General features: G+C 41.2%; 1 protein-coding gene and 1 pseudogene across 1 annotated transcript in view; both read right to left on the bottom strand.

Moving 5' to 3' along the window:
• LMLN (leishmanolysin like peptidase) overlaps positions 1-16217 on the bottom strand; it is a gene marked incomplete at its 5' end in the record, with an annotated part of 89662 nt that overhangs the window by 5020 nt on the left and 68425 nt on the right. The window contains 2 exon segments of the mRNA XM_014590171.1: positions 8011-8141; positions 13214-13373. Of these exon segments, the coding sequence (XP_014445657.1) occupies positions 8011-8141; positions 13214-13373 (291 nt within the window).
• LOC102485193 (heterogeneous nuclear ribonucleoprotein K pseudogene) lies at positions 13392-15817 on the bottom strand (annotated as a pseudogene).

Raw genomic sequence — 16217 nt, 5'->3', positions numbered from 1 at the left:
TCCATAGAAGCCAAGCAACATAGCCATTACGCCAGCTGCTGGTCCCAACATATCTTAAACCTCATATAAAAAGCACTTTTTTAAAAACAGTTTTTTCCAGACTGGGAAGTTTAAAACTTATATCAGGCAGGGACCAGCGAGTGGCATGGTGGTTAGGGCGCTGGACACTCCCACATGGCCAACCAAAGTTCAAGTCCTGGACCTGGTGGCTTGGTTTTTCTCTTCTCTCTCTCTCTCTCTGGGGTCAAATTAAAATAAATGAATGGAAATAGCAGGCCCACAAGCATGGTGAACGTCCCTAAAACCCGTCGGACCCTCTGTAAGAAGTGTGGCGAGCACCAACCTCATAAAGTGACAGTACAAAAAGGGCAAGGATGCTCTGTGTGCTCGGGGACAGCGGCGTTATGACAGGAAGCAGAGTGGCTGTGGTGGACAGACTAAGCTTATTTTCCGGAAAAAGACAAAAACTATACAGGAGATTGTGCTGAGGCTGAATGTGCTGAGCCCGGCCGCAGATCTAAAAGGATGCTGGCTAAGAGATGTGAGCATTTTCAACTGGGAGGAGATACGAAGAGAAAGGGTCAAGTGATCCAGTTCTAAGCCTCATCTCTTCTATTCTGAAGACGACAAAATCTTGAAGTGAACGTTCACCTCATTTGATTGCAGTTGGTCTATTTGTGAGGGAATAAAGTAATCAATAAAATCCCCCTTTTGGGGAAATTTGATTCATGGTAAAAAAAAAAAATGAATAAAAGGGAACCAGCAGTTAGCGTAATGGCTATGTCGCTGGACTCCCACGTAGTCGGCTACGGTTCGCGTCCCGGACCCGGTGGCTTAAAACTCAACGCCGGGTGCGTGTTCGTGCGTGCCCAAGATCCCGAGAGGAGAACGGAGGAGAAGGGATTGTGGCATGACCATCCCCCCTGGGGGGTGATTTCTCGCTTTCTGTCTCTATGTCTCTCTCTGTCTGGCGAGCGCACATGCCCTATAGCGAAAACCTCTCCAAAAAAAAAAAAACTAATAAAAAAAATGAACAAATGAATGAATAAATAAAGTTAACTAATTAGTTTTTTAAAAAAACAACAAAACACTCATACCAGGCGCGTGTGCGTGTGCCCACGATACCAAGAGGAGAATGGAGAAGGGATTGCAACGTGGCCATCTCCCCTGGGGAGCGATTTCTTGCTTTCTGTCTCTCTGTCTCTCCCTGCCTCTCCAGCAAGCTCATGCACCCTATCACTTTTTTTTTTTCTTTTTTTTTTGCTATAGGACCCATGCACTCGCCAGAGAAAGAGAGAGGGAAAAGGAGAAACCCTCCCCAGGGGGATGGCCATGCTGCAGTCCCTTCTTCAGTCTCTCCTTGGGATTTTGGGCATGCACACACACGTGCCTGGTGTGATTTTCAAGTTGTCAGGTCTGGGAATTGAACCGTGCAGTCAGTCATGTGGGATCCAGTCCTTTAACCTCCATGACACCTGCTGGCCCCATAAAGAGGATTTTTTTTCATTTAAATTATTTTTAATTGACACAGTACTTTTATATATTAATGGGATATATTATGGTTTTCCAGGGCATAAACACAGGGTATTTGCTTTTTTTTCTATTTTAGTATATACTTTCTTATTTATATTTAATTGGTATACATTTTTGTGGGGTATAATATGGATTTTTAAAGCATGCATGCAGTGTGAGATAATTAAATACCATATTTGTTGTTTTCATATTTTCTTTTTTAGAGAGTTTTTTTACTATATGGCATGTGCTTGTGCCAGAGAGACAGAGAGACAGAAAGAGAGAAATCACCCCTCAGGGGGATGGCCACATGGCAATCCCTCCTCCTCCTTTCTCCTCTCATGATTTTGGGCACGCACACACGTGCACCTGGTGTGAAGAATTTAAGCTTCTGGGTCTGGGACTCGAACTGTAGTCGACTATGTGCGAGTTCAGTGATGTAACCATTATGTCATCTGCTTGTCACATTATCATTGTTTTCAATACAGACCACCATTTAATCATATGTGCCATTAATTTTTGCTCTACTAGTTCTCCCTTTTCTCTCCCCCTCACATATGTATGTATGAATGGTTGGCGATGTCTGATTTTTTCACTCCGTATTTGGAATGCTATTCTTCAACCCATTTACCCCATCTACCTGCATTTGTGTCTGTTAAATGGTTTTTCCTTGACCCCCTTGTATGATTTCCAACCCTCTCCTCCCTATGTAGCCTACAGTTGTACTCTACTTGCACATTTTCAAATCTTTCCATTTCGACCAGAGTGTAGACATCCAGAATACACTGAGCTACGACATACAATGTTCAAATCTCATTGTCTGGCTTACTCCACTTTATCGCGTCTTCTATGTTCAACCACTCTGTACCGAATGGCAGGACCTGACTGTTCTTTACGGTCAAGTAGTATTCCATTGTGTATATGCACTACTTTATTTATTTGTTTTGGCTACAGGGCGCAGGTGCTTGCCAGAAAGACAGAGAGACACAGAGAGACAGAAAGTAAGAGATCACCGCCTCCAAGGGGGGGTATAATGATTTGGTATCCTGTAACTTTACTAATTTCATTTATCAGTGAGAATTGAGTTATTTACAGCTAAGAACTGAAAGTGGTACCTCTGGGAAAGAATGTAATACTGGGGGCTGCAGTTTTTTTGAAGGAAGATGACAAAGTTGATTCAATCTATTTCCATATGTAAGTTCGATCAAAAGTTTTATCAGAGAATTAAAATAAGAATAGGGAAGCTGGCTCAGTGGCCTGGTGATTACGGCAGCCAGATCCCACGTGTCCAACTCTGAGTCCCAGACTGGTAGTCTGAGACATATGCCAGGCGAGGGTGCCCAGGATCCCAAAAGGCATTCTCCAAAGTTCTGTTACATGCTACAACATGGATGAACCCTGAATACATGCTAAGTAAAATAAGCCAGCTGCAAAAGGATATTATATGACCCGATTTATATGAAATAGGCAAATTCAAAGAGATATGAGGTAGGAGAATGGTTGCCAGGGGCTGAAGAGAGGAGGGATGGGGGATGAATGGTCAGTGGGAACAGTTTCAGTCTGGGATAATCAAAACTGTGGCAGATGGGCAGCGATGACGGTGGGCCAGCAATGTGGATGTGTAATGCCAATGAACGGTACACTTAACAAAGGGTAAAACGGCAGATTTCATGTCACACACATGTTGCAACTTAAAAAATAAAACAAAAAACCCCTCACTTATCCCTTCACCTTTGCCCTCCTCAAAGCCATTAAGTCCGAAGCCATTAGGGAGGCAAGGTCTGTGCATGGGGCTGGAGAGAGGTGTGGTATGACCTGGTGAGTCAGGCCAGAGCATGCGTGGATGAGGAGGGTAACCACATGGGGTGGTGGAGGAGGAAAGGATGTGGACAGACCAAATAAGTAAACACACTGAGGTCACCGAGAGTCACATTTCTTTTTTTTTTTTTTTTGAGAGGTTTTTCGCTATAGGGCGCATGCGCTCACCAGACAGAGAGAGACATAGAGACAGAAAGCAAGAAATCACCCCCCAGGGGGGATGGCCACACCGCAATCCCTTCTCCTCCATTCTCCTCTTGGGATCTTGGGCATGCACGCACACGCATCCAGTGTGAGTTTTGAGCCACCGGGTCCAGGACACGAACCGCGGTAGACTATGTGGGAGTCCAGCGACATAGCCATTACGCTAACTGCTGGTCCCGAGAGCCACATTTCTCACTGTGGAAAAAGGAGGTACAAATACGTGAAGGGGGAAAAAATTAACGCTTTGGTGTTGGACTTGAATCAAAGATATTAGCACAAACTCGTAGTTTTATACACACATGCACACACACATGAGTGTGTATATACATACGTGCTCCACACACATTTCTACCCTAGCTCTGCAGAAGGCTCTGGAGAACAGCTATAAGCTAACAGCAGTGGGCCGTACATGAGCGCCCAGCTCTTCATCCCCAAACACACGCTCCACTAGAAGTACCTGGAGCTCTTTAGAAAAATGGTTCATTCCAGGACTGGGGCAGAGGAAGTACAAGATGACTCTCGGATATCTTGTGCCATAAAAAGAGAATTTGAATCCTGGCTCTGGCAGCTTAAAAATTAAGCCTAGGAATGAGTATGCCTGCCCCAAATCTTGACAGAATGAAGAAATGGAAGAAAAGGGATTGCAGCATGACCATGCCCTATGAAGCATTCTCTCTCTCTCTCTCTCCGGCAAGCACATCCCCTGACCAAAAAATAAAAAGTATTAATATAAACATTAATGGGGCCAACAGGTGGCACGCTGGTTGAGGCACTGGATTTCTACATGGCCTATCACGATTCAAGTCCAGGACCCTGTGGCTTAAAAGAAACACACTAGGTACATGTGCACACATGCCCCAAATCCCAAGTGAATGGAGGAGATAGGACTGTGGTGTGGCCATCCCCCTGGTGGGTGATTTCTCACTTTCCTTCTCTTTGTCTCTCTGTCTCTCTCTGGTGAGTGTAAGCACCCCATGGCAAAAACCTAAAATACAAACAAACAAAACTATACACACACACACACACACACACACACACACACAGGGTCTCAGAAAAGTCATGATGTATTTTACTATATCTTCTATGCAATAATGTGTCATGACCTCTCCAATGATCCAATATATGTATATGCATATATGCATGTGTGTGTATATATATATGTTTGTGTGTGTGTGTCTATATATATTCATTTATATATATATATATATTCATGTTATTTCTCAACATAAGCCCCATCACATTCAAGACACTTTTGTAATAGATATCAGTCATTTAATCCTCCTAAAGATCTGAAAGTCATGGACATTTAACCAAGTCAATGCAGTCTTTCCTTAAAGATTTTTTTAAGATTAGGAAACAAAAAGAAGTCAGAAGGATCCAGTCAGGACTAGAAGGTGGTTTCCTGCCAAAACTCACAGAACGACTTTTGTTTGGTGAGTGGAATGCAGGAGCACCGTCATAGTGAAGGACTCTGGTGATGCTTCCATGAGTGTATCTGCAAAGCTTCAGTGAACTTTCTCAAAACACTCTCCCTAAAAAGCAGATGGTACTATTCTCCAGCTCTCCAGAAAGTCAAAAGCAAAATGCCTTTGGCATCCCCAAAAATTGTTGCTATGGCTGTGGCTCCTGACCAGTCTGCTTTGGCTTTGATTGGATCACTTATACCTCCTGGTAGCCACTGCTTTGAGAATGTTTTATCTTCAGAATTGAACTGATAAAGCCAGGTGGCATCTCCTGTTACAATTCTTCAAAGAAATTCTACAGGGTCTTGATACCATTTTTTAAAATTTCTATGGAGAGACCAGCAGATGGCATAATGTTTCTTCACTCAACTCGCACAGAGTTGACCATGGTTCAAGTCCTAGACAGGGCGTGCCCAAAATCCTGAGAGGAGAATGGAGGAGAAGGGATTATGGTATGGTCATTCCCCTTGTGGGGATGATTTCTCTCTTTCTGTCTCTCTGTCTTTGTCTCTCCAGTGAGCACATGTGCCCTACAGCAAAAATCTCTCTCTCAAAAAAAAAAAAAAGTTCTATGGAAAAATCTGCTCTTGTCTGCAGTTGATTTGGGCACAAGAGCTTTGGTACCTACTGAGCAGAAAGTTTGCTCAAATTTAATTTTTCAATCAGAATCGAGTAAGCTGGGCTGGACTGTGGTTGGCAGTAAAACACAACGTTCTGTGAAGCCAGCCCATGTGAGAAGGCTTCAGGTTTGCATCCAGAGACCACCCTGAGTACACTGGGCTTGCTGAAGAAGCAGTGCGTCAGAACACTGGTGGGGTACTAGCTCTTTCTCCGTCTCTCTCTCTTCCACTGAATAAGTAAATTAATAAACTTAAAAATAAAAATGAATAGAATAAGCTGAAGTGATTGAGATAGCTATGATGTTCGCTATGATCCTCTTCCATTTGGGCAGAAACAAGATTAATTCTTGCTCACAAGTTGACATGGATGATCTGATGCTGCTGACATTGTCTTCAACATTGTCTAGTCCCTCCCTTTTTTTGAGAGAGAGATTTTTGCTATTAGGGCACATGCATTCGCTGGGGGAAGAGAGAGAGAAAGAAAGAGAGAAATCACCCCTCTGCCAGGAGGGGTGGCCACACTACACTGGCCACATCACAATCCATTCTCCTCGATTCTCTTCTCAGGATTTTGGGCTGGCACGCACATGCACCTGGCATGAGGTTTTTTTTTTTTTTGGAGACATTTTTGCCATAGGGCGCATGCGCTCGCCAGACAGACAGAGAAAGACAGAGAGACAGAAAGCGAGAAATCACCCCCAGGGGGGATGGCTACACCACAATCCCTTCTCCTCCATTCTCCTCTTGGGATCTTGGGCACGTACGCACATGCGCCTGGCATGAGTTTAAGCCACCAGGTCCGGGTCTCGAACCGTGGTTGACTGCGTGGGCCAGCGACATAGTCTTTTTGCTAACTGCTGGTCCCTTTTTTTTTTTTTTTCTGGCATGAGTTTTAAGCCACCAGGTCTGGGACACGAAATGTGGTTGGCCATGTGGGAGTCCAGTGACATGTCCATTATGTCATCTGCTGTCCTGTCTAGTCTTTTTTAAAATGTTTGGATTTTTAAACTGTTGATTTCTTCAGGGTATTATCCCCATAATTTTAGATTTCACTATAAAATTTTTTTTGAGAGGTTTTTGCTATAGGGCGCGTGTGCTCGCCAGGCAGACAGAGAGAGACAGAGAGACAGAAAGTGAGAAATCCCCCCCCAGGGGGGATGGCCACGCCGCAATCCCTCCCCTTCCATTCTCCTCTCAGGATCTTGGGCACGCACACACACACGCCTGGCGTGAGTTTTAAGCCACCGGGTCCAGGAGGCGAACCGCAGTTGACTATGTGGGAGTCCAGTGACATAGCCATTACGCTCACTATAAATTTGATGTTTGTTCTTGCTTACACTTTAGCAGAACACATGTTGCACTGATAAGAGCTTTTTTAAAACTGATGCCTTATCCTTTCTAGTGCCCCAAACTAGATCCTGTTTAGGCCTGTTGTAACAAATCAGTACAAGTTTATTTGGTGCCAATACCCACCCCCCAAATCCATGCATAATTTTTTCATAATACACATTTCCCATGAACTTTCTGAAAACTATATTCAGAAGTAAAATTATTATAAAGCTTACTGATATATAGTAATTGTTTACCATTTCTTTTGAGAGAGAGATTTTTTGCTATTGGGTGCCTGTTCTTGCCAGAGACAGAAAGAGAGAGATCATCCCCAGGGAGGATGGCCACGCCAAAATCCCTTTTCCTCCATTCTCCTCTTGGAATTTTGGGCACACATACATATGCATCCAGTGAGTTTTTTGTTTTGCTTTTTTTTAATGAGTGATTTTTGCTATAGGGTATGTGCACTCCCTGGAGAGACAGAGACAGAGACAGAAAGTGAGAAATCACTCCCCGTGGGGATGGCTATGCCACAATCCCTTCTCCTCCATTCTCCTCTTAGGATTTTGGACATGCATACATGTACCCAGTGCCAGTTTTGTTTTGTATTAAAGAGAGATTTTTGCTATATGGCACGTGTGCTCACTGGAGAGAGAGACAGATAGAAAGAGAGAAATCACCCCTGGGGGGTCTGGTTACACCACAATCCCTTCAGGACTTTGGGCATGCACACACATGCCACCTGGTGTAAATTTAAGCCACCAGGTCCGGGACTCGAACCAGGAAGGACTACGTGGGAGTCCAGCGACATAACCATTACACCATCTGCTCGTCCCAAATTGTCTACATTTTAAAACAAATAGAAAAAGGCAATTTTTCTCAAAGAAATAACAGTTTAACAAACACAAGCATCTAAACTAATATTTACATAAACAAACAAGATATGTTAAAGTATTAATTAATAAGTTAACTACATAAAAAGCGACAAAGTATTTTAAAACATAAAAACATCATATTATGAAATAAAATGAAATAATGTTTGATAGGATTTTAATCGAGTTTACCTGATAACATCCACTTCCCCAGTCTGGGTAGCTGAGTTTCCTCTCACATTTTTCCATGACAAATGCTGATTTTTGAATTAGACAAACTGAGTGAGGTCCATATTTTTCAGCACCATAGTTTTTTAAAATTTCTGAAGCAAACCAGAAAAATCCTCTTAAAAATCAATTTTTGGTTTAAACACTAGAAATCAAAGCATTCTATTTTTACAATTAAAGGTTCCTTTAAAAATCAAACATGTTTAACAGAAATTTTTAATTTAAAAACTTAAGATAAACAGGACTCCATACAAACTGTATTCTTAATGAAGAAATTAGTGGGAAAAAATAACTATCAGAAACAAGGGAGGGACCAGCAGTTGGTGTAATGGCTATGTCGCTGGACTCCCATGTAGTTGATCGCGGTTCACATCCCGGACCTGGTGGCTTAAAACTCACGCCGGGTGCGTGTGCATGCGTGCCCATGATCCCGAGAGGAGAATGGAGGAGAAGGGATTGCGGCATGGCCATCCTCCCTGGGGGGTGATTTCTCGTTTTCTGTCTCTGTCTCTGCCTGTCTGGCGAGCGCGTGCACCCTTTAGCAAAAAAAAAAAAGAAACAAGGGAGTGAAACTAGACCCAAAGTACCCAGGTTAGTTAATGTAAAGGAACTGGAACAAAGAATCATTAGATAACTAGGAATCACCTTCATGGTTATGTCACCGATTCCCATGTAGTCAACCATGGTTCAAGTCCCAGACCTATTGGTTTAAAACTCATGTGCCCAAAATCCCAAAAGGAGAATGGAGAAGGAATTGCGGCATGGCCATCCCCCTGGGGCGGGTGGTGACTTCTCACTTTTTTGTCTCGCTGTCTCTCTGGTGAGCACACACGCCTTATAGCAAAAAATCTCTTAAAAAAAAATAAAAAGAATCATTTTCACTAATGACCTAACTAGGAGTTGCCTCTAAGGGATCTGTGACAGGATAAAGCCAAATGATTTATAGAATGAAGGCTTTCTGGGATATTACAAGTTTTTCAAAACTTTCTTATATCTGCAACTTGTGCCACCTCCTGGAAGTCCATAAATAACATGCTGATCTAGTCTTAGCCTAAGTGCAAGCCTGCAGTGGTATGGGATGGAATAAATGACTTCTAAATACCTAATAGACCATGGGATAAAGCTCTTAACTGTAGCAGTCATTTGCTCCTTCTACACTTTCTAGAACAAGTTTCATTTTTTAAAAGCAGAGAGTTCAATTAGCCCATTTTGAAATATAATAAAGAAAAGTATTTTATTTCATATCAGTTTTAGAAAACATTAATGGTATAAGCTAAGAAAGAGAAATATAAACAAAATATTAACAGATGCAATATAACAGTTAAGACAGGAGGAGTAGGGCCAGTAGGTGGCATGGTGGTTAAGGTGCTGGATTCCCACATGGCTGACTGTAATTCAAGTGCTGGACCTGGTGACTTGCTTTCTCATTTTCCCCTTCTCTTATTCACTCTTTCTGTCTCTTCGATCAAATTAAATAATAATAATAGTAACAAATAAAATTAAGAAATAATAAAAAAAAAGATGGGGAGCAAGTTCTAGTGTTACATGGTACAGTAGGGTGACTGCAGTTAACAATAATATAGTGTACATTTCAGAATAGTCAAAATAAAAGATTTTGAATGTTTCTAATGTTAAAAAAACAACAGATTTTAAGACAAAGGATATGCTAATTACCCTGATTTGTTCTCAAAATGGGGCAGCTCTGGGAACCAGCAGTTAGCGTAATGGCTATTTCACTGGATTCTCACGTAGTCGACCACGGTTCAAGTCCCAGACCCAGTGGCTTAAAACTCACACCGGGCGCGTGTGCATGGGTGCCCAAGATCCCAAGAGGAGAATGGAGGAGAAGGGATTGCGGCGTGACCATCCCCCCCTGGGGGATGATTTCTCACTTTCTCTCTCTGTCTGGCAAGCGTATGCGCCCTATAGCGAAAACCTCTCAAAAAAAAAAAAAATGGGGCAGCTCTGTTAACATTATAAGTGGTATACATGTATAGAAAGAAACCACAATGGGTCCAGCAGGTGGCATTGAGGCTAGGGACACTAGACTCCAACATGGCTGACCATGGTTTGAGTCCCAGACCTGGCAGCTTGCTTTCTTACTTTCTCTCTCTCTCTTGCTTGCTCGCTTTCTTTCTTTCACTCTGTCCCTGGCTGGTAAAATTTTAAATAAATAAATAAATAAAAGTTAAATAAAATAATTATTTAAAAAAAACCACACTGAATCCCATAATATGTACAATTCTGTCAATTAAGAATTAAAAAAGAAAATTCTAATTTTTTTTTATTTATGAGTTATTTCAAAGTCTTTGAAAGCAGCAATCAGTATCTTTTTCATAATAGGGTTCAAGAAACGGCAGCACCAGGCCCAGCTCTGTTCATTTGTATACTGTCTAAACTGCTTTCATAGTGACCGCTGAATTTGTAGGTGTGACCAAGACTGTACAACATGTAAAGCTTGAAATATTTTTATCTAGGACTTTACAAAAGAGTGTACTACGAGACCAGCAGATGGCTTAATGGCTATGTCATTGGGCTCCCATGTAGTCGACCGCAGTTTGAGTCCTGGACCCGGTGGCTTAAACTAACATTGGGCACATGTGTGTGCATGCCCAAGATCCCGAGAGGAGAATGGAGGAGAAGGGATTGCAGTGTGGCCATCCCCACGGGGAGTGATTTCTCACTTTCTGTCTCTCTGTGTCTTTCTGGCCATCGCATGCGCCTTAAAGCAAAAACCTCTCTCTCAGAAAAAGAGAATGTACTGAGCCCAGCTCTAAAATAATAAAATGTGGCAGCATATGTTTTGCAAATCAATAACTAACAGATTCATGCAATTATTTCGCTTTACCATGGAACTGTTGAGTAATTATACCGTAAGTCTTTAGGATACTTATTTATTCAAGGGGTTAAGTGATAGGAAAAAATGACTGCAGAAACCCAATTAAATCTGCCTGGCTTAGGGACCAGCAGGTGGCATGGTAGTTAGGTGCTGGACACTCCCACATGGCCAACCATAGTTCACGCCCTGAGTCTGGTGGCTTGCTTTCTCACTTTCTCTCTCTCTCTCTGTCTCTCTCTGGTCAAATTTAAAAATAAGTGAATAAATAAAACTAAATAAAAACTTATTTTTAAAAAAGAAATCTGTCTGGTTTAATAACAAAAGGTAGGACAGATCTCAGGAATCTGGTACTGGGCATTCTCTACCCTAAGGCCTGCAGTTATCTTCTTGCAGAGTTCGCACCATGTCAAAGATAAAGTAAAATTTAGGAAAGGGAGGAAACTGAAAAAAAAAATAAAAGAATAAAAGGTAAAAAGGTAAAATAAAATAAAATAAAATGAAGAATAAAAGGTAAAAATATCATGGATATTTAAAATGTAATAAATTTAGTCTATAATAAGGTGCAGAATGAGAAGGAAGATGAAGACCAGGTAAAAGCTTTTCATACCACAGGGATAGACTCGTTACCACCCTTTATTAACATATACAAGGTGAGAATAGCCTGTTTCCTAAGGTAGGTAGTATGAACTATCTTTTTTTTAAAGAATTATTTATTTTAACTTTATTTAGTTATTTTCAATTTGATCAGAAAAGGACAGAGTGAGAGAGAGAGAGAGAGAGGAAAAGTGAGAAAGCAAGTTGCCAGGTCCAGGACTCAAACCGTGGTCAGCCATGTGGGAGTCCAGCACTCTCAATCACCAGGCCACCTGCCAGGCCCAGTATGAGCTATCTGTACGACTGCCGAAAACCCAGTCACCATCCTGGTTATTCTTTCGATGTCCTGCTCATTTATATGTATTGAAAGAAAAAAATAAAGTGGCAATATATCCCACTGGCCATGGGATAACAGTATTATTATTATTTTTAAATGTATTTTTAAAATTATTTTATTTTATTTATCTTCATCATTTAAAAAGAAAAAATTGATCAGAGAGAGAAAGAAAGAGAGGGAAAGTGAGAAAGCAAGCCACCAGGTCAGGGACTAGAGCCATGGTCGGCCATGTGGGAGTACAATGCCCTAACCACCATGCCACCTACTGCCCCCAACAGTATTATTTTGATATCTGCAGAGTGACATGTTACTTATAAGTTACATAAGATGTATACTCTCTGGGAAAAAATAAATAAGTCAGTTACTTACAGTGCTTTAATAAAAGCCCTGCATTAGAGGATCTTGCATTGATGCCAACTAACTGTATCACTAAGTCTCTGTTGGTTCATCTGAGATATAAAAATGTCTCCCTTCTGTCTCACACAAGGTTCATAGAAGAGTGAAATGAAATGATAAAAATGAAAGTGCTTGCAAGTGAAAAGTGACCTGCAGATGTAAGGCATTACTAAAATGCAGTGTATATACACATGGGAATGTGCATTATTAGCTAACAATCCTTTCTAGGTGTCAGGAATAGCTCTAAGCATTTACCATATTAATACATTTAGTTATTTTTTTTAACATTTATTTATCTATTTATTCAGATGATTTTCTTTTTTAAAAATGTTATTATTTTTAAATTTGCTATAGGTCATGCACACTCATGAGAGAGACAGAAAGATAAAGAGGGGGAAAGTGAGAAAGCAAGCTGCCAGGTTTGGAATTTGAACCACAGTCAGCCATGTGGGAGTCTAGCATATCAACCACCATGCCACCTGCTAGCCCCTATTTGTTATAATTTAAAAAAAATAATTATTATTTATTTATTTTATTTTATATGTTATTGTTATTTATTTATTTTTAATTTGACAAGATAGAGAAAGAAAGGGAAAGTGAGAAAGCAAGCTGCCAGGTCTGGGACTTGAACAATGGTTGTTCATGTGGGACCATGCCACCCGCTGCCCCCTCTGTAATGATTTTCATGCCACTGGGTCTTTGACTTGAGCCATGTTTGGCCATGTAGGAATCCAGCACCTTAACCACCATGCCACCTGCTGGGACCCAGTACATTTAATTCTTATGACAACTCTGAGATAGATATTATTATCCCCTTTGTACAGATGAAGCAACGGGCACAGAGAAGTTAAGTAACTTCTTAAAGATGAATAGCAGTGCAACTGTATATAACACAAATTGCAACAGTCTGACTTCAGGGTCTGTGCCCTTAGCCATTATATTATATGGCTGACAAGTAATTTTGACACGTATGTAACATTTACTTTCACTAGAGTACTAACCTGGTTGATTTTCCAATATTCGACAATCTGAGCTGCGTTGATATTCGCCACTTAAATGCCAACTGAACTCCTGGCTGAAGGGGCAGTAGTCAGCAATCTCTACAGACCCTCCATAGTAAGGTAAATCTTCTGCAGGTATTCCACTGAGTTCATCAAAGTACTACAAAAAAGTTGTGGGGAAGACAGAGAGCACAAGAAACATTCTATATCAGCAAAACAAAGTCTACAGGTAATTTATAGCAACCCTCTATGCTGTATAACACAAGATATTAATCCATTTTTCTTCATAAACAGCATAACGCAGTAAGAAAGTAATATACTACCTGAGGAGTATTTGGAGTTTATTATAGTTTTAGAAATAAGCAAGATAAGTAAATAAGTCTAATTTATTATGGTGACAAATTTGACTAATTTTTTATAGGTTCACTAAATTTATTTTAAAAATCATAAAATGTTTCTTGCAAAAGAGCATTCCATTCTGCACACTGCTCTGAACACAGGCCAGGGACATCTGGACTATTGTTACTTTTCCTCCCTGTCCCAGCCCCAAATGTTACAGTGGCCACAAAGCAAGGGTTCGCAATAATCACATGGGGAGGGGAGGTCTTTCTTTGTAACCACCAACAATAAAATTCACTCACTGCTGCTGCTGCTTCAAAATTTCAATGTTAGTTTTTGCTTTCCCTCTCCCCAACCCTGTTTATAAGGAACTAAAACATTACATCTGGTGAACAGCAAAGATTCCACTACATCTCAAATGCATAACACCTATGAAGCAGAGGAATGTTGGCTTTTTAAACAGAAACAGATTAAAAAAAAAAAAAAAGATGCAGGACTCCTTCAGTTCTTCACTAATTTTAGAAAAACTTCCCAGAATACTGCTTCACACTGTTCTTCAGCAAATTCTGTGCATTATGGATCTGGTCCTGTGTTCCTGTAATGGTAATGATCCGAATCTTTTAAAGGCTCATCAATTTTGATTGAAGCTCCTGATTCATGACAAATGTGTTTCATTCGCTGACCTCCTTTGCCAATAATAGAACCAGCCAAATCTTTGGGAATAGTTCCTTGTGTAGTAATAATAGGTCCACCAAGAGCACCATATGACCCCCGACCCCCTGCATAGGAATAATCATATCCAGGGCCACCCCGTGGTTCATAAGCCATCTGCCATTCAGATGGGCTCCATGTCTGTATTGCAGAATCCCACGTTTTATCAGCACTGGAACAAACCGCGCCATCATAACAGTCTCCAGGTCTTCTTCTGTCATAAGCCATTAAACCTCCTCCTCTCGGTGGTGGTGGTGGTGGAGAAAGAGGAAGATTCTGAGCTCTTCTACTGCCCTGGATCCCTTGTCCAGGAGGAGGAGGTCCTTGAACAGGGCTCATATCATCATAATCTCTTCAAGATGGAGACAATCTGTCCAAACCAAACCACCTCTTCCCCATGTGGGAAATCCCACAGGACGTCCACGGCGGTCATCAAACATCAGGTAAAACCACCATAGTCATGGGTTTCATTATGAAAACTGGGATCATGAGGCTGTGCATGTCCTTTGATAGGAAACTCAGATATAAGATCAAGGATGGTCTTTATGCTTTCCTCCAATAAGAACGACTCTGTCAGTGGTATGAGGACAGCATTCCTGGAAAAGCCTGACTGTCACCCGAGGGTTCTCTCAAAGCTCTTTGATTTTAGCACCTTTGACCCCAATAATTCCTCCTGCCAAGCTCTGATGAATCCACGGTCTCAACTCAGTCAAAGTCACTTCCTTGGTATTCTTCCAAGGTAGGGGTAATTTTCTTCAGAATTTCTCTGAGTGATTACCTAAGTAATTTTCTTAAAAAAAAAAAAAAAAGAAAAAAAAACAAAAACCTTTTGTTTTCTTTATACATTAGAGGATATTAAAAAAGAAGACTTTGACAACCTAGATTCGAGTCCTGGATCTGGAGGCTTGAAGACCAGGCAGAGCGTGTAGGCATGGTGCCCAAAATCCTGAGAGGAGAATGGAACAGAGGAGATTGAGGCGTGGCCAACTCCCAGAGAGGTGATTTCTCACTTTCCCTCTCTGTGTCTCTGTCTCTCTGGCAAGCACACAGGCCCTATGGCTTAAAAAAAAAAAAACCTTAAAAAAAGATAAGTAAAATATTCTAAACACTTCCTGTTATTACTACTAGACATTGCTAGCGCTAGCCCCATATCTAGTAGTTAAAGGAGCCAGATCCCACAAAGTCAACAGAATAGTTCAAGTCCCACACCCAGGGGCTTGAAAAACACTCAGGGCATGTATGTGTGTGCCCAAAATCCTAATAAGATAGAAAAATGGAGAAGAGGGGCTGGCAGTGGTATGGTGATTGGGGCATTGGACTCCCACATGGCCAACAGCGGTTTGAGTCCTGGAACTGGTGACTTGCTTTCACACTTTCTCTGTCTCTCTCTTTCTGTCTTTCTCTGGTCAAATTAAGAATAATAATAAGTAAAATTCAACAAAATAACACTTTAAAAAAAAAGAAAAAGAAAACTATAGAAGAGATTGCAGTTTGACCACATTCCATTGAGGGCGTTTTCTCCTTTCTCTCTCTCTGATGAGCCTCCACACCCATTGGCAATTAAAAAACAAAAACAAATAACAAGGCATTACTAGATAGTAACTAGCTGCTACCAGTTAGCACATCAGTTATAAAGAAATGGAAGAATTCTTCAGTTTTTCCTAACTGATGGAGAATATATGGGACCTTATACAAAATTTTAAAAGAATTTTTATTTATTTATTTGTTTGTTTGTTTTAATTTAATCAGAGAAGGACAGAGAGACGGTCCAGGACACAAACCACCATGTGGGAGTCTAGCGCCCTTAACCACTATGCCACCTGCCGGCCCTGAGAATTCATTCTTATTTCAAAGAAGGGACTACATGGGACCAGCAGTTAGCGTAATGGCTATGTCGCTGAACTCCCATGTAGTCGACCACGGTTTGAGTCCCGGACCCAGTGGTTTAAACTCA

Source organism: Tupaia chinensis, unplaced genomic scaffold (genome assembly GCF_000334495.1).
Source record: "Tupaia chinensis unplaced genomic scaffold, TupChi_1.0 Scaffold000415_1, whole genome shotgun sequence".
NCBI lineage: Eukaryota > Metazoa > Chordata > Mammalia > Scandentia > Tupaiidae > Tupaia > Tupaia belangeri.
This window is presented reverse-complemented; position numbering and strand designations above follow the sequence as displayed.